General features: G+C 46.2%; 2 protein-coding genes across 2 annotated transcripts in view; one reads left to right on the top strand and one right to left on the bottom strand.

The window, feature by feature from the left end:
• DOCK2 (dedicator of cytokinesis 2) overlaps positions 1–23,579 on the top strand; it is a 392,475-nt gene that overhangs the window by 185,718 nt on the left and 183,178 nt on the right. The gene's annotated exons all lie outside the window — the stretch shown is intronic.
• On the bottom strand, positions 1,669–23,450 carry INSYN2B (inhibitory synaptic factor family member 2B). The gene is made up of 3 exons (XM_012780955.3): positions 21,117–23,450; positions 19,867–19,941; positions 1,669–4,829 (listed from the first exon to the last, which is right to left on the bottom strand). The coding sequence occupies exons 1-3, from the start codon at positions 22,460–22,462 to the stop codon at positions 4,643–4,645; spliced, it is 1,608 nt and encodes a 535-aa protein (XP_012636409.2). The 5' UTR covers positions 22,463–23,450; the 3' UTR covers positions 1,669–4,642.

Here is a 23,579-nt window from a genome sequence, read left to right on the forward strand (position 1 = left end):
AGACCATTTGGGAGGTTCCTGTGGAAGCCGGTCGAGAGACGACGTGGGCTTGGAGCAGGTGCCGCCGTGCAGAGCAGTGGGAGACCCAAGCCCTGTGGCCCACTGGCCGAGGGAGCTGTAGGAGGAGAAAGAATCAGACACTGTGAAACTCAGGAGGAGGGGTGCTGTGACGTGTCTATAGACATGTAGGCTGCATGTCAGTTAGGAAGAGGTGGGGAGCAAGTTGAGGGGAAAGCACCCAAAAAGGGGGTTCCGATCGAGCCGGTCAAACACGCTTTGCGCCACACGTGAACAGTGTTGGGTTTGCATTTGTCCCCCAGCGCTATTTCTTGCCAGCAATGCCTGATGGGCGTAGTGATCATAAAACATCTTTGTTTCTTGGAACTTAAAAAAAGAAATGTGTTTTTAGCATACAGCAAGTTGCCTCTAGCAGCTTAAAATTAGAGCCTTTTCAAGGGAAGGTTATACCGAGAACCCAGCTTGCTGGTGAAGGTGAGAGTGGGTTTCAAGTCCAGCCTCAGTGGTTCCTGGAGTGGCCCTGGGCCCTTGCACTTCCCGCCCACCGACCACATTGCTCCCAGAACTTCCTTCCCACGGCAGTGCTGCAAATCCTCCCACAAATCATCTAGCTTTCCTCGACTGATCCATCTTAAAATAAAAGGGAAGAGGCCCTTCAAGTGTCTGTCACCTCTAGGATATTTGATTCCGAGCAACATGAATCCTTCATACGTGCAGTACTGTGTTTTACCTGCCTGTGTGCTCTTCATTGTCATGATTTCTGGTGGTTCTCATAAGGCCAGGAAGAGTTCCTTCCTTGCCCTGAGAAGTCTTAAGTCCATTTCTGAAAACCACTGCAACCTCTTGGTGCCCTCTTCCATCCTCTCTCCCAATTTACTTCACTCCGCAAATGAATACGCATTTATTGGGCACCTGCTGGGTGCCCCACTTTATTTGAGCTTTCATTCAGTTAATTGTCAGGACACTTTGGGGATGCAGCGGTTATGTTTAGCATTATAAGAAGAATCAGGCTCCGAGATTGAGTAATTTGCTCAAGGTCACTCAGCAAAAGGAAGATAGCAGAATGCTTTCAAACCCAGGACTTCTGATTCTGTGTCCAGGGTTTTGTTTTTGTTTTTGTTTCCCTGAATTGATGTGGCCCAAAGTGGGAGATTTACACGTCAGGTATAAACAACCTGGTTTTAGATGGTCCATAGACAAGGCGGGGGGAAAAAAACATGGACTCACATGATAGGAAAGTTGTTTTCTTTTCAATTCTCTCTCAAACATCCTGATTAGTCAAGTAGAAAATGGGTTTGGTGTTAATGTGGCTTTAGTGTGTGTTGAATATTTGCTAATATCCCTTTTTAACAAAGACAGCTGGTCTCAGGCATAGCGCCCTCAACATTCAACAGTGTTTAGCAAGAATTTAATAAAATTATTTTGATCTCATCTTCTATTTTTGGAACATGATATTGGTTTTTCTCATATTGGTGATATAAAGTTACCTTTTAGGGACAAAATTAAGGGGAAAATAATTAAAGAAAAACATCAAATAAATCAGAGTTCAGGTGTATGGGCATGGCGATAGGAATCATGAACGTGTAGTTGTCTTGATGAGGTTGGGAGTGGCTCTGTGTGATCACTGTGACACTCGGTTCAGAATCTGTGCTGTGTTTATTTGTTTCTCTAAGAAATACATAAACACAACTATAATGAAAGCCATACTTGCTCTTAGGAATACTGAGGTTTCCTTCTTAAGTTTAAATTTTATAGCCCAAATCAACCCAAGCTAGTAATAGAGTCTTAAAACCTAGAAAAAATATGTAAGTTTATTGCAAAAGATAATATCCCATTTAAAACAGTTTAGAAATTTACAAAACCTTATATTAGTACATTGTCTTTAAGAAGATGCTCTATAGATGAGCTGGTATTAAGTTCCAAGGATAGTGAGTACGCATTTTCTTTTTAAACTACAGAGAAAGCAGCTACATGAACTCCTGCAATTTAAGTTAATGTATTGGTCTTTTTACTTTCAATTTTATAAAAGTAATTTTTGCTAAATTAATATCTCTCCATAAAACCATACAACCTCAAGTACAGCATTTCTGTAGAATATCATGGTAGATGTCACATAATATTTTACAAAAAAGCAGTGATTTTCACATGAGTAGATGAGTATAGAGTTTTGGTATATATGCCTGTGTGGTTTTTTTAAACATAGGGATGATCATTTTTGTTCTTCAGGAAGATATTTATCCAATCCATTTTCCTCATCATGATCTTAAATGTTACATTTTCTGAAGAGAATGCCTTCCCGGTTTCAGGTTGATGGCCCAAGCAATGCAGTGTTGTGCTTTGATTAGGATCATTGTGGCCTCAGTTGGTTTTATTTCTAGAAATGCCAACATTTTCCAACCTCAGATTTATTTAATTCAGTTGAGGGTTTATCTGAGGCTCCCAACTCAGTGTCTGTGTCTGACTACATGAGCTTCTTAATTTTGTGTGAGGTACCTCAGACATCTCATCCTTCCAGGCTAACTTTGCCCAGTGATCCAGCTCACGGGATGTTGGAACGTGCACGGAGTTTACAGAGTAGGAAGGTAGAGCAGGTGTTCTTGTCTCCAGTCAAGAATGGATAAACAGGCCCTGAAGATTTAAGCCATTTGCCAAAGGGTAGTAGAATAGACTGCTTGGTTTCCTGGGTCTCTTAATTCTAGGAACAGGATTATTTTTATTCTACACGGTGCTCAAGAATATAAATTCATTTGAAATTAGTGTAAGCAAAGCAAATGAGGATGGAAGCTCTATTACAAGATAAAATTACGTAAGAGATCCCAAAGGATTTTGCTTTATTGGATTATCCTTTATGCTGTTCTTTTCCATTGCTTGGGCCAACTGAGAATTGATCCTATGGATACAGAAAGAAAGAGCTGTGGCTTTTAGCCAGTGGTAGCATATCTTATTGAAATGTGGATTCCTAAGTATGACAAGTGTATTTATCTTAATTCTAACTTGACATTATATATTCCGGTCTCATTTTGTGGGTTTAAACATTACTCTAGAAACAGAACAAGAACATCTTGAATGACATTCCAGGACTTAAATAGTGCAAGCCGAAATTCCTTGCCAAATTTCCCTCTTGCTCTCACGGAAATAGCTCTGTGCACTGCAGCGCTGTGACAAGGAAGGTGAAACTGTCGGAGTGGTTTGCTCAATTAGTCTCAATTTGCAGTGGGGGGCGTTCATCCCCGGTTCACACGGGGTGCTGCGCTCAGACACCAGGTCTTCCGCAAAGGGGATGACTAAATGTCTCCTTCGTTAATGTATATTTAGCTTCAGGATCCCTTTCTAGCAGCATCAATCCAACCACAGGCTGGTAGAGAATTTAATTTAACCGGAAGGAATCTGAGCCTTGCCATCTTACCCCTCATCCCCAAGAGTATGTAGCGATTACTTAATTATATTACTTTAGTAGTTTGTTCAGCCATGCAAGTTTCACTGGACCCACAAGTATGGGGGTCTTGTCAAAGAATGAGCCAGACCTTAAAGAACTCAGACTTTGGGAAAAAAAGGTCTTTAATGCTAAAATGGGGGGGGTGAACCCTATATCCTCATCCCCACTCGTGCTGCTTCTTCAGTCAGGTGACCATTGCCTGGTCCCTAGGAAGGGAGATGGTTGATTAATATAAGTTTGCGCCTATCTACAAGGCTGCTGCAGGTACGAATGGACGGGAACGAGTATTGTGTTTTATCTTAGGCTTATTTAGGTTACTGACTAAGATGTAACTGACAGACAGGCGGCTGGATCTCATGATCTTAAATCTTGCTGTGGAATCTTAAAAGTTCAAACCTTCAAACCAGATTCCACCGATTCGCCAGGTGGTCTCAGGCCCCAGGCCAGAGGCATGATGGTTCCGGGTGGGCCCTGGCATAGCTACAACTGCTGAAACCCTCTTGGAATTACAGTTGCTCAGACCATCCACACTATGTTCCTCATGCCCTGGAGTGACCTTACTCTGCCACACACAGTGAGGCCTGCACAGCATGCGATGACAGATCCTTGATTTGGAATCAAGGGGCTAATTAAAAATGAAAGTGACCCCAATATACCAGGGTGCTCTTGCATTCTTCTGCCCTGCCTACTCTGTTGTGCTCATGTACACTGCTATCTTAGAAACTTCCAGTTTATTAATCTAATTTTTTTTTCTGGGATATCTGCTTATAACCTTTCTCTGTCTTCTAGCTCTGCACAACACTTTTTTTTTTCTTTTGGGTTGATGAACCTAGGATGGGAAGGAAGTGCTTAGACCATGGAGGTGTTGGAAGGTGTCGTGGGGGTTTGCTCATGGTGGGAATCTGGACTTGCAAACCAGGCTGAGGCCTGGCCTTGTGGGACAGAGAACTTGGCAAGTGGTCACTCTAGTGTCCATGAAGTCCTCAGCAAGCAGTGGCACGCACTCAGGTGAGGATGGCGATCAGGTGTCCGGCGGTGGCTAAACCAGCTCCAAGGCTCTCCCGCTTCACAGGACAAGGGGCTCACAGCCTGGGGCCTTTGCAGAGAAGCAGGAAAGGCCACGAGGGCAGTGGCTTCCCCATCTCAGGGAGGTACAAGGGGAGGGTGGAGGGGATGGTCCCAGTGAACTCAGATCCACCAAAAACATTTCTTCTTCACTTTCTTGGTTTTCCGCCTTAAGTCCTGCTTTTCTGGGACTGGGGGTTCTGCTGGGGACTTTGGTGGGGGAGATGCCTCTTCAGCTGGCTCGGCTTCCTCCAGACTCTGCAGAACTTCATGGAAGCGGCCTTCCTGCTGCCGAAAATCATACTCTACACTGAAAAACATAGAGAAGAAGGAAGGAAAGCACATTCAAATCAGCACAGACTGATTTAGCGTCACCAAATGCCCAGCTGACATGGAAGGGCATGCACTTTGGGATTTGAATCCCAGATCCTTAGGTACTTACTGGCTGTGTGACCTTGGGAAAGTTACGCAACCTCTCTGAACTTCCAGTTCTTCGTTGATTGAATTGGCGCCTGTAATGCCTTCCTCACAGGCAAGTTATTAAGTATAAATGAGACATGTAACATGGCAGCCTGGTGGTAGGTATTCAGTCAATATCGTCTCTCTCCTACATTTATTTAATGCTCCTAATTGTTCATGGTTTTTAATTTTTTTGCCCATGTTATGCATGAAAACTGTCTCATTACAAAAGATTTAAATAATACAGAGGAACATACAAAAAAACTGCCAGCTCAGTTTCCTCATCTGTAAAATGGAGGCAATACTAGCACCTGTCTCAAAGGCTTTCTTTGGAAGTAACATGTGTAAAGTGAGAAAATATAAATGAAGTGCTCAGAGTGGTGCCTGGCGGACACTAAGCCTGACATATGTGTTAGCTTCTGTTGCTCTCATTATTATCGTCGTTAGCATCATTACTGCTGATATATGATGCCTTGCTCTTTAAATTGCTTCTCTACTTAACAGTGTATCTTGGAGAACTTTACATATGAGACTGCCTGATAGTATTCCTCAATACAGATGTATTTAAATACTCCTCTATTGATGGACGTTTCTTAACTCCATTTTTTTTTTTTTTTTGCTATCTTCCCTGTGTGTGTTGACGTCACTAACATACAGACACCACCGTGTTGTGCTTGTTATCACAGAGGTCTGCGCGGTACATGAGGAGGCTGTCGGGGACCAGGGTTCTAGAGATTGACCGAGTTGGGAGTCAGCAGGGGCTCTGGCCTGTGAGCAGGGGTGCTGACACTACCCTGACCTCTATATGCCTGGGAGGCCTCAGGGCCACTCAGCCTGCCTTGTCACTCTGTCCTAGTCTCCCTGGAGCCCAGAGAGCCAGGCCAGAAAGGGTGAGCCCCTCGCCCTCTGTCCCTAACTGCACACTTCCCTCCAAATGGAAGAGTCACTGATGGAGCAGTTTTCAGTGCATGGCAGGACACTTGTAAGAAGGCTCCGAAGCTTTAGATGTGTCTGTTACCTGCTTTCATACCAGGGCTCCCAGAAGGCTCGAGGATGAGGAGCCAGCGTGGGCGTGTGGGAAGTGTCATCGTGAAAACAGTGCATGTTGTTTAGCTGGGGGGGAAACGAAATGCTGTACGTGGAAGATGAAAGACCCCCTGTCGGTTTGTGATGTGGCCTGACTGGCTAGAGCCTTTGTACCCAGCAAGGGCTGAAGATCAGCTGTCATTAAAGGGACACCTGTCCTTGTGTACTATCCCCATGTCGCCTCCCAGAGCCAGGATCAGAGTGAGTGCTGCTGAAAAGGCCCATCACACTGCCACACATGACTGACAACCCCCGAAGGCCACCTTGTCCTGAATTCCGAGCTGGAAGAGGCAGGGCCAAACAGCACAAAGGGCCAGACTGCTGGGGCTTCGGTTACTGGGTAGCGTTGGGGAAGGGCATCTCATTGTTTTGTTTTTGTATTTTTGATAAATTTCACCCAGGTTTTCTTCTCCTCTCCTTACGTCCTTTCTCTTTCTGCTCCACCCCGGCCCACTCTATAGGGACATCATCCTGGCCGGATGACCTACATAATGGATGAAACACAGGCTGTTTTTTAAAGCAAAGCTCCACAACTTATCAACTGTGAGATCTTGGGGGAATTCATTTCCCGTTTTCATGCCAACATGGCCTCCTCTATGAAATGAGTACCCTACCTAATCAAAGGATCTCAGTGAAGTTCAAGTGCCATGTGCATGTACAACATGCAGCACAGAGCAGGCTCCAAGTATTCAGCCAGTCATTCAACAAACATATATTCCATGTGCTGGGCCCTGCTGTAGCAGCTGGGAAAGGAATAGTAAAAGGCAGACACTGGCCCTGGCCTCCTGGCACAGCTGATCCAGTGGCTCTGTGTGCTCAGTAAATGCCAGCCAACATCAATAGCTATTAGAATAGACCTTCCAGCCAAAGCCCAGGATTTGCCAGGTCAGTGGGCAGAGGCGTCCACAGACTCACATGCTGAGTCTCCCACTTCCTGGATGCATCACCTGGTGCTGCACCCCTATTTGTCACAGGAGGTAGAGTGGGTGCACCGCCTGCACCCCATTCTCCTCAGTGGAAGCTTAAGGAGGTAGATTCAGAGGCTGGGCAACCTCTGCATTGCAGCAAGGTTGAATTTAAAACAGTGAGTTGGGAGCTCTGCTTCTCACCCCTCTGACACTGGGAACACTCATGGTTCACAGGTAGGGAACATCCATATTCACAGTTCTCCTAGCTGTGGAAATAGCCCTGCACTCTCTACCATGGCAGAAAAATAATCTTTACCATAGAACATCAGATGGACCCAAATAGAATGGGCACCCCCTCTAGGATTTCCAGGAGTCTAGGATTTCCTAGTGCTTGCTGGTCCAGAACATTCCATCCATCCATCCATCCATCCATCCTGCTCTGGGCCTCACACTGTGCTAGGTTCCAGGGACACAGCAGCAAGCTAGACAGACATAGACAGACATGGATACTGTCCTGTGGCTCTTACTTCCCGGCATTTGAGATAGGTGATTAAATAACAACTGTTTTCAAAATATACTTCTTATTTCTCTCAACTGCTCCTACTTTCCAGTTATTTATCCATATGCTACTACCAAATAGTACAAACACACACATGCACCAGCTGCCTTCATCTCTATCTATGTGAACTTTCTCTGACTTTATAATTCAGACAAACAACAATGACAACAGACTACCTGGGTTTGTCAAGATTTACAAGCATCCTAATACCTATTAAAAAAAAATAATGCTGTGAGCGCTTCCAGAATGTGTATAGAACTGGCAGGCCTTCTGCGTTGAACACTCCCTGGCTGGACTTGGGGCTGTCCTGTTTCCTGGCTGGGTGACCCTGGGCACGTTCTTCCTGTCTCCACTACTCAGTTGAGCGTGGGAGTTATACCAGCTTCCTTATACCTTGCCAGCCGCAGTAACAGGTGAATTCCCCTCACGTAGTGCACGGTCTCTGCCCACTCCACTCTCGTCACTGTCACTAGGTCTTCCTGTCTCAAGGGCCAAATGCCTCACTCCCTCCATGGCACCCACCTTCTGCTCTTGAGCAGCCCTGCACCTCGCCACGCTGGGCACCCCCCCTCCATCCACATCCAGGGAAGAATGCCCTCTTTGTGTTTCTATGGAAACACAGCAGGTTTCCATTATAATCACTGGGATTTAGGGAGCTCCCCACTCCCGTCTTGTGACTGCCCCCACTGGTCTTGACAATTTAAAGGGGATTGAAAGTGACTTTCTTTTCAAGGCCAGGCAAATAGCAGAATATAGAGAAGTGTGTGCACTTTGGAAAGAAATTGATTAATGTTTTTTAGGCCAAAGCAATTTATTAGCATAAAGGAAAATTGCCACTTTTCTTCTTATTCATCCGTTTGACAAACTACTGTTTAGTTTAGAGGGGAGGAGAGGGAGTATATTTTGCTTTGGTGGCAGCTGCCTTATAAATGGGGAGGGGGCAGTGCCCTCTCATCTGCTTTTCCTCTTGAGGCTGACTGGAAAAGAGGAGATGCCCCTCAACTTCCTACTCAGCCAACTTACACCATGTTCAGGAACCCCGTGAAAAGAAGAGCAAGTTGCCATCTTGGTGAAAATTCAAGTAAATTCTTAGCAGAGGGTTGTTTATAGGTACTGGGGAGGGACTCTCTGTTTTGGGTTTTGGCTAAAGTATCAATATAGAGCACCAGCAACCTTTCCAACCTCATCCCCTTTTCTCCTTCCTCTTACCCTCCCTACCCTCCCACCCATGCCTTTTTCTACCATCTGAATTCCATATATACTGTAGATTCCATGCAGGATCATAAGGAGGAAGATGAGTGTTGAGCGCTTAGGATTTGCAGAGCCCCAGCTTACAGTAGGAGCAAATAGTAGGCAAGAAATTGTTATCATGCAGGATTCAGGACAGAAGCCATGGAGACAACTCAGAGCATTTGACATGTATGGGGCTGGTCTTCCGGAGGATGTGTGGGAATTGGGACCTGTGACTCAGGGATGGCAAGTTCACTGTCTGGGGAGCCTTAGGGCCCTTCACACCCAGGATGTCTGAGCACGGTGCCACACTGCATTTAGTAAGTGAGCGATGTGCACACCAGGAACGGACGAGAACTTTCAGGTTTCCCTCTCGAGGGCAGATCACTAATCTAGCTGACAGATCAATGGTCCAGCCATCATGCTAGCCAGAACACAGAAGGATGTTTTTCTAGGTAATTGGAAGCAGCAAGAGCCCTAAGTCATGACTTGTCTGGAAGAAGATACAGTGAGAAGCCGATAGCAAAAAAAGATAAATACATAAATACATGAGCAAACAACGGAGCTAGGTTCTGGCTGCAGGATCTTGGCTGGGCAAACTGATTTTGGATAAGCCAAAAGGAGATCAAAGTTTATATAGAAACAAACAAATAACAGAAACCTGTTAGTTTTATATAACACTTTTGAATTTGCAAAGCACTTCGGATCTGTGTTTTCATTTTATCCTAAGGGCAGTCCAGGAAGGTTGGTATGCCCCTTTGACAGACAAGCAAGTTGGCAAAGGAGGTCACACTGTGGGTTATGATTGGAATCTCAGCCTGATGTCTTAGTCTGTTTGGGCTGCTATAACAAAATAACAGATCGGATGGTGTGTAAACAACAGACATTTATTTCTCACAGTTCTGGAAGCTGGGAAGTTTAAGATCAAGGCTCTGGCAGATCCGTGTCTGGTGAGGGCACTCTTCCTGGTCTATGGACGGCTGTGTTCTCTGCCTGTGACCTCGCATGGCAGGAGTGAGGGGCCTCTCTGCGGTCTCCTTTGTAAGGGCTCTAATCACATTGGAGTGGGACTCCACCCCCATGACAGAATCACCTCCCAAAGTTTTCACTTCCAAATATCATCACATTGGGCATTGGGAATTAATATATATGAATTTGGGGAAACGGAGCACAAACATTCAACCTATAGCACCTGATTTCCTGCCCCCTAGTCCTTTGATTTTCTTTCTAAAGAAGGATCAAATGTTTCGCCTAAGGGCCTGGTTCTTTCCAGAATTTTGGTCTAAGAAGAAGATATAACAAGGGAGTACCTGGCCCACAATAAATTAGGATGCATGGTAATTTAAAGGGGCAATAATAATAATAGTGATAAGAAGAGTGACTGTCATTTATGGAGTAAAATCTATGCTCCAAGTTTATGTTCCTTCTCATGAATTCTCACACTTCCTTGTGAGAATTATTACCTTCATTTTGCAATGAGGAACTGAAGCAAAGAAAGATTACATATTCTGCCTAGGACATGGACTAGCAAGTGCCAGAGGCAGGATTTGAACTGTGGCTGTCCAGCCCCAAAGCTTGTGCACTGAGATACAGCACACTGAAAACCATGGTGATCTGCATCCATGTGAATTCCTGATTGCCACCTCTGGGTGGAGGTAGGATGGGGTAACCAAGGCCAGGTGCTCCTGAATGACATCATGGTCCCCTGTGGAACTGGACCTAACATGGACCACGCTGGGCTGCATGGGGGGCTCTTTATGGACCAGCTGCCAGGCCCACCGTGCCATAGTCTTTCTAGATTTCAGGACACCCTTCACAAGGAGGCTGCCTATCTGGCAAAGGTACCCACCCCTTAAGGAGGCAGCCTGTTCCAGGTAATATCTGGGCTCAGCAATCTTAGATCTGGTACAGGCTGATGATGTCTCCAGTGGGCCCTTTGCACGTCCTTCTCAGCAGTGAGCCTTGCTCTGGTATAAAGGGAAATGTTGAGAAGCCACTGCCATCAACCACACACTCCAGGCAAGTTGGCTGGGAAGGGAGTGATCCATGATGTCTCCCTAAAGACAAAACGTGTTTCAAATTCCTCTCCACCTCTTCTTCATCTGTTGCTGGAACGTTTCTGTGGTCCTTCCCCACACAGAGCCCAGGTGCACCACTGACTGATTGAGCTCCTGCGACTTTCTTTTTTAAAGAATTAGCTGTGAGAATCAATGGATGCAGCGAGGGTTATGCGGTTCCTGTCCATTTGGATAAATTATGACACTTTGGAAAGTATCTTTGGGGGAATAGGAACTTCAGTTTGTGTGCTTCCCCCTCAAAGCCTAGAAGGGATATTATTCCTCAAACTTTCTCCTAATAACCAGTTTGCTCATTTTTTATAGGGTATAATTTTGAGCTCACAACTTGCAGCCATTTCCAATTGGCAAGTGCTCTTCTTCTCCCAGGACATCTATCTGCCATGAGTCCTCAGAAAATCACCAGTTCTCTGCTTGGCACATAAATAAGCAGGATCGAGCGGCAGAAATCCTCTCTGCTGATAGCTGTCTTTGTAAGAAATCTGTGTTCTTGGTTCTGTGCCAAGAAAGTCTGCATGTGAAGCCCTCAGAAACAGTGGGTCATCTCAGAGAAGTTTAACGCTGGTGATGCAAGGTCAAAAGGAAAGGGGGGAAGGGACAGGAAAATCTCCTGAAAGCCCTCTTAGGGTTGAGCCCTGTCTCCATTAGGTCTTGGGTAGATCACTCTGAGTCTCAGTTTCCTCATCTGTAAAATGGTAATATTAATCCTACCTACCTTTTAGGGTTGTTGGGAGTCTGAAATGAGATGATACAAATACAGTGTTTAGCAAAATGCCTGGCGCCGTGGCTGGTTCAACAAATGGTAATAATTATGACCTTAACTTGAAAGAGAAATAAAGATTGGATCACTCTGTGGTCACCTGTGGCCGCTGTGCCACCAGCCACCCGTTTGTTATGCCTGGGAAATACTCAACTTGTTTGGTTGTATATGTATGGCATGTTTCAGCCTCTTTAGCTATTAATGCATTAAAATAGGTTTCATTTTTTACTGCAGATAAATTGCTGATGCTGTAAATCCTACATCTTTCCCCACACATGCTAGGGAGAGAAAGAGGAATAACACCACCAGGTAGGAGCAGGGAACACAGAGGGATGCCTTGAATATCAGCCTGTTGGGACTCAGAAATTTTTACATGCACCCCAGACTCACGACTGTTTCCCAAAGAAAGAACTTAAGCTTGTTTGTTGTTGAGTGTTTGGGGGATGCTGGATGGTATTGCCATGATGTTTTTGTACCAGCGTTTGAAATAGTGTTGCTCGGTCCATACTGTGATTTGAGGAGAGGCGCAAATGCCTCTGTGCTTGCTAGAAAGAACAGATCTGTTGTGTGCTTTATAATTGTTTTTTTAGTGTAGACTTTATTGCTGGCCAGAGAGCGGACTGTGGCTGGAAGATGGGGCTCTCACAGTTCACCTGGCTCCTTGCTGGGGAATGTCATAAGCAGACAAAAGGAAAATACTAAATAATTTAAGTGGAAAGTCGGTTGCTAAGCCCGTTGGACTGAGTGCCTATTGCATTTCTAGAGAAGAACCTTTTTCTCTGGTTAGGTAATAGCTTTAAGTGGCAGCAGGCAAGGCCAAAGCCCAGGGGCCAAATAGTGTAACCGGAGAGGGAAATTCAAGGGAGAATTCTCAGGCCACCAACCACGTGACCTCTGGTGGTTTGCGTGGCTCTCTTTTCTGGATAAGAGGAAGTCCTTGCTTTTCTCTTGCAGGATGCATGGCTGTGAGGCTTTGGTCTGTGTTCCAAGGAGCCTCCATATCGTACTCTGAATAGCAAAACCATGATGGGGAAGCACCAGGAGTGAGAAGGCTGGTTGCTAGGTACAAAGGGAGGCACTGGCAGTGAATCTCCTTTTGGGTAGTCATGCGTTCTTCTCTGTCTGGGTCAGAAGGAACCTTAACAATGGGGGCATCAATGAAAAAGAGCAACTCGCAGTCTGGAGTTTGAGGAAGTGAGTGATCGTGGTGGGCATTCCAGCATGGCATTTAGCTTCATGTTAGTCCCTGGTTCAGGAGTGCAGAATGACAACATTCTTGTCCCAAAGGTGGTCATCAGCAGCTGGCATACCCACCCTTGACACAGCTCTCCTGTCAGTCCTCCAGAACCCACCAGGCAGCAGTTCTCAGCGTTGGGCTCTTGGCTGGGGAGCAGAATTAGGCTTTATTACTCTTAACCTTTATTGGAAGAGACATCCCAGCCTGGAGTGCCAGTCAGTCCTGATCTCAGATGAGGCCGCAGGAGCTGGGAGATCTAGGAGGAAGGAAAGGCTGCAGACGAGTCCCCTAAGTAATGCATAATGCAAGCCTGGGCCCCAGAGTGGCCTGAGAGAGGGACTCATTTTGTCTTCTCATTGGAAACGGGAGGCGACGGAAGATACGGCTACTCTTTAAACCAGCCCCTCCCTCTTCTCCTCCCCTCCCTTGCCTCCATTCTCATCTGCACCCTGCATATATAATTGAGCCTATGTATGATCATCTAACCCTAAAACCAAAGCCAAGCACAATGGTAACCCATCTTTCCAAGCATATATTAAAAACTAAAGCTAGTTTTTGGGCTATTTTATAAGTGAGTGTTTTCTGTCCGTAAGCTGGTTGTCACAAACGTTTCTAGTACATCAGCTGTCATCTCCTCCTTTCAGAACCCTGGCTTTACCTAGTTCAGCATTCCAGAAGCCTTTCCCAGGGAGCTTGCTGCAACTGCAGCTTCTCACCCTCTACCCCACACCTCGTGATCCAGCAGGTTTGGGGGTGAAGCCCAGCTACCGGTACTAACAGAGACCCAGAGGGTGCTGACACAGATGAGCCATGATCACACTTTGAGACATTGTTTAGCATCTACAACTTCAACATACACCCACACGATGCCCTTGGCTAGATGGGACTTAGCAGTGGTAGAACATTCCAGTGAACTCTAACATCCATCGAATGAGTCCGGCCTCTGAAGGTGGCAGGCTGTGGAAAGCGGCTTGCAGGAAGGCAGCGCTGTGCTCTGATGTGACCATTGCCATTGTTAGTTCTAGAATAATTATGCAGGGGCCTCATCTCTTTCGGCTTCAGTTGCCTCATCTGAATATTGTGCAAGTGCCTGGCCCTCCCTTAGCCTCGGTTCCTTCATCTGTAAAATGGGGGTACTTTATCTCATATGATTGTGAGGATTAAGTGTGGAAACAAAAGGTGCTTTAAATAATCAGTAAATAATGGAGGCCCGTAAGTGGTGGCTCTCTTCTCATTTCTTTCCCTTAAGTTTCATCCCCACAGATCCCTGTCCTTGGCTGTCGTAACTTAAAAACAATAAAGCATGGTCAAATAAATTGACCTTTCATTGGATGTGAGTAGTTCATGAATTATAAGGATTTAATCTGAGTGTACTAGTTTCCTTTTGCTGAAATTACCAAATTTCATGGCTTAACAGAACACAAATTTCACTCTTACAGTTGTGGAGGTGAGAAGTCCTTCAGAACTGTAAACCAAGGTGTCAGCAGATCTGTGCTCTTCTGGAAACTCTACGAGAGAACACACCCCTTGCCTTTTCCAGTTTTTAGGAGCTACCACATTCCTCGGCTTGTGACCACATCGCTCTGACCTCTGCCTCTGACCTTCGTCACCTCTCCTTCTCAGACTCTCCTGCCTCCCTCTTTCCCTTCCAAGGACCTGGTGGTTACCTTGGATCCACCCAGACAATCCATAGTCCTCTCCCAATCTCAAGTCCTTCACTTAATTACATCTGCAAAGTCCTCGTTGCCATATAAGGTCACATATTCACAGGGCCCAGGAGTTAGGATGTGGACATTTTAGGCATTATTCTGGGTTTTGGTATTTTACCAAGAGAACCTACATATCTAATGCTGTACATCCCCCCTCCAAAGCCATCACTGGGGCAGTTCAGCATTTGGGCACTTGGCTGGGGAGCGGGACAGAAAGCAGATATTTTAGCCTGGCGGGAGTGCTGTGGGTCTCTACAGTCAGACCTTGCCTTTCCCCCCACAACTGGTGCAGAAGTGGTGGGCAGTGACGTCCGGAAGGCCGTGAAGAAGAAGGATCTCAATGTCCTGTGAAAGTGCAGCAAGCTCTCTGAGTCATCAAAGAAAGATTTGATTCGGTTACATCTCGTTGGAAGCATATGATGTTCCAGATATTTTAAAATTGGCAATCCATGTTCTACATTCAGTCATTGTTAGATTCGGTTCAAAAGGATCTATTGAGGACTGGCTACATAGAAGCCTTCCTTCCCTAATAAGAACATTTGCTTAACTTAAATCATTTTTGCCCCACCCAAAGGTGGGATGTAAACAAATGGTAACAATGACTTTACTTTTGTGCAATGTAAACAGCTGTCTTAAGCTTACCACTGCTTTTCCTTCCTCTTCTGTCAATAGTCATTCCTTTCTTGGATAAGAATCTATTGAGCACCACCTGTATATGAGGAACTGGCCCATGACTTTGAGAGACTAGTCATTTTCCAAAGGAAAGATTTCATAAATACTGCATTATGACACAATAGGATCAATGGTGTAGCAGAGGAACACACACGCCTTGGTGGCCCTTCTGAGGATGTGTGTAAGGTTGGCCAGAGAACTGGCTTTTACGCTGCAAGACTAGGAAATGTCCAAAGTCAGGCAGGAAGGCATGCCAGGAAAGTGGGGGAGCCGGTGCAAAGGCACTGAGGCTAGATGGAACTGTCAGCTCAGCGTAGTTCCCCGTGGCCAGAAGGAGCCAGAGCCTCAGGGAAGAAGACTTTAGCATCACATTAGAAGGGCCTTGGGAAAGTAGCTAATGGAAACAGCAGGAACCAGGATGAGATTGGTTGGGGGGGGCAGGCGGGTGACATGGTCAGATTCTGCTTTTCGGGTATAAATTAGCAATCTGCATGGAGGATTCCTTGGGATGGGGTGACAGGGACCTATGGCAGAAAGATCAATTAGCATTCAAGTGACAGAGGATGAAAACCCTTGCTGAACCTGAGCCCCGGGAGTTGGAGCGAGGGGCCGGGTGTGGCAGTTAGAATCAGTAGCCGATTTGGTGTGTGTCGTGGAGGAGAAGAGTAGGCCCAGGCGGACTGTGGTTTCCCTATGGAGTCACCTCATGGTCCACGGTGGTGAATGGAATACGAAATATGGGGTAGAGAATTACTTTCGTGGGGGAAGATGAATGTGTTTTGGGATGTGGTGAATTTGAGGTGCCTTGGGGTATTAAGTGGAAATGTCTGTAGTTGAAAATTACACACACACACACACACACACACACACACACACACACACACACACACACAATCTATCTCAGGAAAAAGGCAGGGGAAGTGATGCTGCAGGAGTCACAGGAATCAAGGCCATGTGTGCAGAGCGAGTTGATGGGAAGAGGCTAGGGATGAGAAGAGAGAGGGCAGGCTGCCCAGGGAGACCCCTGGGTGAACAGTAGCTTTTCTGTTTCTCTTTCCCCTCCCTGGCACCTTTCAAATCTTACACGGCCGGCCAACCTCTCCTTTTACCCATTGAAAAACGGAAAGTTTGCAGTTCACCCTTAATTTCCAATTCCTAAGCAGCACATTTGGCTGGTAGATGAAAATTTTTCTGCAAAAGCCCTCCTATCATTTTCCCTTAAAACACGCTAGAGGCATTTTACAACTTAAACCAAGTAGATTTTCCCTGGGAGTTACATCCAGAAAAGAAATGCATGATCTGTGTGGTCAAAGTCTGCCGAAGAGGCTCTGCTGACTATTTTTAGAGTGAACATGAAGATGGAGTGCAGATACAGCGCGAACAGCAGAGGAATGGGTGGAGGGGGGAGAGAGCGAGGAGGCCGGGGAGAGACCTTTCGTTCTTCAGAAGAGGAAAAGGAGCCGATTCCTTTGGCCAACACTTCCCAAATTTCAATTCACCACTTTCATGGATTTTGAGAGATTCCCCACACCATCTGCCCAATTATTTACTTAACATTTTTTTCCTCTAAATCAATTCACTTTTTTAAATTTAAAAACTTTTCTTATATAAAACTGGTAATATCACTTTTGAAAATGGAGACCTACATCAATTACAATAAACAGCTAAGAGGATTAGTTTTAAAGTTAAAAGCTTCAATAAAAAAATTGAAAGTTATTACGTTCTTGCTGGATACTGGTGCTTGCCCAGGGCTGTTAACCTGAGTCCTGCTCTGTCTTTGCAGAGAAATGTGATAGGAAAGCATTAGGAAGGTTTTAAAGACGTTTTAGTACCAAACTCGGATTTCCCCCTCTAGGTAGTTGAAAGGATTGAAATAAATTTGAAAAGAGAACGACTTTCTCATGAAGTAATTTGATGTTATTTAATGTTGGGGACTACAGGTGGCATTCACTCAGCCCTTTGGGTAACTTGTCCTAGGATTAATGCGGAGGAGAGCTGAGGTGAGTGACTGGGGCCTAAACAGCTTGGAACCAGCTTGAGGTTTAGAGCCAATTTCCACCCCCTTCCCTTGGAGCCTACAGCAGTGAAAACTCAAAAGAGTCCATTCTCCTTGGTGTATATAATCCCCAGAAAGATTCTAAGAGCCGTGCATGGACTCTTCAGGCATTGGTGTTGGTGCTCCTTGATGAAACAGGATCCATCCAAGGGATGGATGCTAGGAGGAGAGCCAGTGGGGCTTCAGGAGCGGAGAGAATGCGATGGGCAGAACCGAATGACCCTGCATGTCTTGATAGGAGCAAGCAGCACAGCCACAGCCTTTGGCTGGTGAAGGAATACAACTTGGAAAGCCTTATGCATCGCTGCCTTAGCAGCAGCATCCCCAGAGAGGGCCCGGTGGGCAATCCATCATGCGCCCGTGTGCTTTATGAACAGTGACGTGCACGGAGCCCATCCGTCATCTGGGAAAGAGACCGCAGCTCAACGGGGCCTGGGGATGAGTATTTCACATCACTTACTCGTTCGTTTCCAAGATCTGACTTTCCAGGACACGACACAAGTTTGAAGTCATTTGAAATGCTAAAAAAAAAAAAATAAATGACAACTCTCATCTTCCCACTGTTACTACGATGGGGATGTTCTGAGCTTTCTGCTTTCATCGAATTAATTGCCCGTTCCTTCGCAATGGCTTAGATACAAGGATGCGGACACTGTCTGAGAGAAGAGTCTGGCTTTGAATGGTAATGAGGGATATATGCATACGGTTGCTGTTCTTCTGGAAAGCGAGGTGTGCATGAAGGTTCCCTAACCCATCAAGGGTGTAACTTAATTTAGAATGTTTGCTTGGGATGTTTGAGGTAAGCGCTAGAAAAATACAAACATTCTCGGACTTGCTGGAAGGTCATAGTTTAGCCAAATATTGTCACTTTTAATTCAGCTTAGAATATCGGAATGTCAGAACTAAAAGGGGCCACTGGGACGCTCTAATTAAAGGCCCTCATTTTTCAGAAGAGGAAACTTAAAGGCTAGAAATGACTTGCTCACGGCCAGGTCATGGAACTCTTAGTGGACAGGGGAAATAACCGTCGCATAAGCCAAATAAAAGATAGTATAAAGTAATAGAAAATACATCTCCTGGCTGCTGAAGAGAGACTATCCAAAATTCAAACGGAGGTTAGTTCAAATTAATTCTTCTTGCTTATGATGAATAGTTTCTTCTCCTCCCTAGCTGTCTAGACATTTAATAAATTTTGTCCTAGTGATTAGAAAATTTACTTAAAATAGGAGGTGTAAACAAAGAAGCAAAAAGGTAGCAATGGGTGAGACTGTTAGCTCATCCATTAGATCTTACCCTGCTACAGGGCTTTCCCAGGGACCCCTTTTACGAGAGGCAACTTCACATTGAGGTGAAAGGTATTTTCTGTGAACAGTTCTGAATCTTCTGTCATTTGGTGAAGCCACATGGTCCTATACAACTGCTTAAAGAGGCTCAGTGAGAAGATGCCCTAGGCCCTGCCCAAGTGTGAGCACCTCCTGACTTCTAGGCACATGGTATCCTATTAAAATGAAACCTTAGCATTTTGCCAGAGAGAATGAGAAATTTTTAAAAGAACACATAGGCAACCCAATTGAGCTCCAGTTTGCTCAGGCCTTGCGCTGCTGTTCTCATCAGAAATAGAAAAGTAATGGAAAAAGCAGCACTGTTCACTTTTGTCAAGCAAAATTAGATGTCATCAACTGAAATGACTGCTTTTGACCACTTTTCTACCATGCCATTGAAAGTGGGCTTCCAGCTAAGGGGGCATTGATCTTTCTAGTAATAACAGTAATCAACCCTTTGGTTTGTACAGGGCTTTGCAGTTACAAGAGCACTCACCTGTATTGTCTCATTTTGTCCTCATGGCACCTGTGAATAGGGATAACTGTTCCCACCCTATAGACAAGGAAACTGAGCCCAGCCCAAGTTATCTGACTTGGGAATTAAAACACAGGTCTTTTGACTCAAAGTTTAGTGCTCTTATCACTATATAATGTTTCCTTTTATCACTTATAAAAATCTACTTTATTGCAGCACCATGCCCTGCACTGGAAGGAAATACCGTACTGAGAACTGAACAGAAAGTGCTCAGCATAGTTCTTGACCCGTAGTAAGTGCTTGGCATGGGGTAGCTACTGTCGAGGAAGAGGCAGTGTGGTGGAATCATTATTATCACAGGTTTGGGATTAGAAAAATCTGGATGTGAGTCTCAAACCTGGCTCTTTCTGCTCTCAGAAAATGCAAGACATGAGCTGGGCCAAATGGTTTAACTTCCCTGAGGACCGTAACAGCCACCTCACGAGGTCTAGCTGTGAGCCGGACTGCCATTGTGCACGCCGGGCTCACCATAGTGACTGTACTTAGTGTTTGACAAATGTCGGGAGGATTACATCAACAGAATATGCTCATAGACCTGTCATAACGAAAACAAGCAACCCTGCCTTGGAACCAGATGTTGACATTTCATAGTAGGACTCCTTGTTTTTTAAGTCTCAGGTATTCAAAGGCCTCCTGTCTCTACCTCTTGACTTTCTGCATTTAAGAGAGTTTGCTGGAGTGCTCAGTGGACCCTGCGGCTTCCTGGTCTACAGAGCAGGCCTTGCTTATGGCCAGGTACCTGTAGATGATGCACGCCGTGTTCTGGCAGGTACTGCAGTTGTTGAGATCTTGGCCAGTTCGGTAAAAGTGGCGCCTGCAAGACAGAGCATTCGCTGGATCAGTCTAGGGGCAAAAGCCCTGTGGGCCACGCACATTCTCCCAACTGGTCCCTTTAGTCCCTACAGCACGGCATTCACGATGCTCTGAAGTTGCATGAGCATTACAAATAAATAAGAAAATCATGCCAGCAAGAGCTCACAGTTCTAGAGGGCTTTATACACATTTAAACACTTTTCAGTCTGAGGGTTTCCGTGCTGATGACGGTGCTATGAGAGGAGGGCTTTGCAGGGCGCAGAAGGGGATTATGAAAACTCCCGACCCCCTGGTTCGGTGCGTTTCCCTCCGCACTGTCTCAGTGCTACTCTCCGATGTGGCAGCTGAGATGCTGGTTTATAACAGCAATGCCAGTTCCTTCTCTTGCCCACCCCTTCTTTTTTTTTTCCCTTTTTATTTATTTCAAGGTATTACAGAGTCACAGTGTTTTTGGTTTCAAGGATCACTTTTGTAACGATGAACTTTAGCCATTGCTGCCTCTCTGTCTTTAGACATCTCATCTCTCTGGAAAGACGAGCACTCCACACCTAAACAAATAGCTGCTCTTCCCTCCCTGGACTGGTGCTGAGTCACCCAGGAAAGCATTGTGTGACTGTTTTCTCTTCGCAGAATTGTGATCTCATTTCACTTCCTACTTAGTTGGTCAGAGATGGATCAGCCCAAGTCATCGATGTGGTCAGTACGGGGGCAGGTCAGGAGTAACTTAATGGGCACCTTACGTCCTTTGTGACAAACACACAAAGAACTAAGATACCTTGCAAATGCAGGGACTCCTAAGAGCATGGGGTGGGGGAAGTACCTTCCTGCTATCCTTCCACCCCCCATCATTGGCCAACCCTGGCCTCATTTTTTATAAAAAAAAATGATTTTTTATAAAAATCATTTTTGAGCCTGCTGCTTTATTGCTGCCTTTCTCTAGCCTGGTAATACCTGAAAACAAAAACAAATAGCAGTGGAAATCCACACAAATCCCCCAAAGCCCAGAACTAAATGAAACCCAGTCTGAGCAAAGGAAGGCTATTGGTTACGATTTGGAGAAGCAACAGACCTTAACCATTTCGGAGACATTTTCCTGGTGGAAATGCTCTCACTCTGCCCCTGTGTTGGCAAACGACTTCACCTGGTAGTTTTTAATATGAAAAAAATTCCCCTTACCCTTCTGTGAGAGCTCGAGCTTTCTCCAGGTCTTGAATTACATTCAAAAGGACTTTAATTTTCTCTTGGTTCGAGTGCAGAGATTCCTCCACGGATTGCAGCCGGCCTTGGAGGTCGCAGAGCTCCCCCCGTGCCAGGTGAATCTGATTAATGCCACTAATCTCCCTGTTGCTCTGAAGTTTGGTCTCGCTCCTGGGAAGGGAAGATGGGAGGTGACTGCTTCCTGGACAATTTGGAAACTCCAGGGGGTCCCCCTGAGTGGGCTCCTTTGCCATCTGCTCCGGACACACAGGGGAGGATTTTGATGCACTTTGAGTTTTGAGTGACGCCAGATTCTGGTGATTGCCACTGGATGCAGGACAGTCTGGGGCTCTTGCTGGGTGGGCTGGCTGGCTGTGCGAACCTGGCGAGGGGGAGCTGTGAGTCCGTGGAGGTGAGGGAACACATGTTTCCTTTGACTGCGATGACAGTGGGCCGAGGTCTTTGTCATCAGTGTTGTCTTTGGGCAAAAGCAATTCAGGTTTGAGTTTCTCTGTGCCTGGCGTGTGGTTGGCACCGCTGGTGGCATTTGAGCAGGAGGGGGATCTTGCTGAATCTGGTGGAGTCACCCTTCTCCTATCACCTGCACACGGGTCAGCCAAAGGGTGTATAGAGTTGCTTATTTCAGCCGACCTGTGTGGACTGAAAGTGGACTCTCTGGCATCCCAGGAAGGACTGTGATAAATATCATCTGGGACCTGAATGGCAGCTGTTGCTTTCTCTGCAGACCTCCAGGTTCCTGCCTCCAAGCAGATGCTAACGGGCCCGTTGCTCTGCACCTTGGACACCCCAGGGGGAAATGGGTGGGGCACCTTGACCCTTTGAGGCCCATCCTCAAGATGCTGAGCCAACCTCAGGTAGGCAAGGTTAGAAGATACAATGTCCTGCTCAGAGAGGGTGCCGTTGACCTGGATGGCACTTGGGCATGTTGTTGGCATTTCCACCAGGGACTTGCTAGATGTGAGTTTCTTCCTTTTGAAAACTGGGAAATGCTTCCTGAGACTGGGGGAGGTTTGGATTGCAATGTTCCGAAAGCCCCCTGCCTTCTGGGACCTGGGGAAGGAGAGCGAGTAGGTGGGGGGGTGATGGTGCCTGGCTGCTTGAGTCTTCCTCATCACCACTGGGTCTTCAGGAGTGTGGACGTCAACCTCAGCTAGGCCAGTCGGGTTCTTTGTGGTCCCATCTTCCTTGAATCTCACCTGCTGGGATTTGCTCCTGCGGTGGTGAGCTTGTTTCACGAACTCCACTGACTCTAGACTGTTACGCTTTAGGAGCACAGGTCTCACTTTCATATTTTGCTGGGCCATTGAGCCTCAGTGGAAAGGATCGGGTCCATATGCTTCTCTGGGGCACATCTCCCTTAGGTCTTTGGAGCAGCTTCTAACGATGGCATCTCTGACATGGAGAACTGCCAGGCACGGTGGAGTGGTCCTCTCCTCTTGGTACAGGATGCACTGTTGGCCATTCCCAGCCTCTAGATTCCACGTGGGAGCTATCTGTAATGCTTCCTCTGCAGTTAAAGCATTATTTCATCACAGTCATAACTGCTACTTAGATAAACAGTAAGTTAGGCTGACTATTAAACATCTGATCTACCAAGAGAGCTGGTGGGCTGTTTACCAAGAGAGGCCAGCAGGCGGTTCTGATCTTGGAAGAAGCTGGCTGTCTTGAAAGAAAAGACAACAAAAGTACCATTTAGGGGGTAGTGCCAGACGCCCAATGTGTGAATCCCAAAAGAAACCTGCTATGTCTAGAACCTACAGCTTCCTTTCCTGGAGCATCGGTTTCCAGTGTAAAACCACAGGAAACTTACACACGTCTTCTTTCCATAGCATGTAAATAGGCGGAGAAATAAATGGCCTGGGGGTTTGCTTCTGCCTTGAGGGTTGATGCTCCTAAGGGAACATCCCCATTTATGTCAATCACAAATGCCTCTTTTGGGGACATTGTTTTCTTTCATGCTGTCTCCCTTTTCTTCAGTGAGGGAAACTTCTCTTCCTAAGTAGCCTCACAGAACCAAGAGGGGTGTGACCAGGACATGACTGAGGCATCAGAGAGAATTCAGGGGGCCGAGTCCCCGTTGTGGTGTCGTGGCCGTGGTTCACAGGTGGGCAGAGTGAGCCATGTCTGCAGCCGCTGGGACGCTGGGCGTTTGCCTGGCCTTGTGGGTCGTGCTCTGAGACCAGGCCGTCTTGGCGAGCAGGTAGGCAGCGCCTGAAAAGGAAGAGACAACAGTTGCCACTGAGAATGCAGTTCCTGTGGACCTGGGTTTCTCTCCAAATTCCAACCTCCTAGCTGAGTATTTTTGAGTGGAGCGTCTAGGAATAAGTCAACCACACTGCCCTTCTCTCTGTTCTCCTGGTGAGCCAGGTACTTTGTGGGTACAGGGCTTTGAACAAAATGCCTGCCTGCCTGAGCCCTTTC

Source organism: Microcebus murinus, chromosome 21 (assembly GCF_040939455.1).
Source record: "Microcebus murinus isolate Inina chromosome 21, M.murinus_Inina_mat1.0, whole genome shotgun sequence".
NCBI lineage: Eukaryota > Metazoa > Chordata > Mammalia > Primates > Cheirogaleidae > Microcebus > Microcebus murinus.

Bases quoted from the DNA above. Each gene is read 5' to 3' on its own strand.
- INSYN2B (XM_012780955.3), bottom strand. From the start codon at position 22,462: ATGGCCCAGCAAAATATGAAAGTGAGACCTGTGCTCCTAAAGCGTAAC. The intron at 19,942-21,116 runs GTAAGGGGAATT...TCTGTCTTGCAG, and splicing joins GCTCGAGCTCTCACAGAAGG to GCGCCACTTTTACCGAACTG. The intron at 4,830-19,866 runs GTACCTGGCCAT...TATGTTTTTCAG, and splicing joins ACGGCGTGCATCATCTACAG to TGTAGAGTATGATTTTCGGC.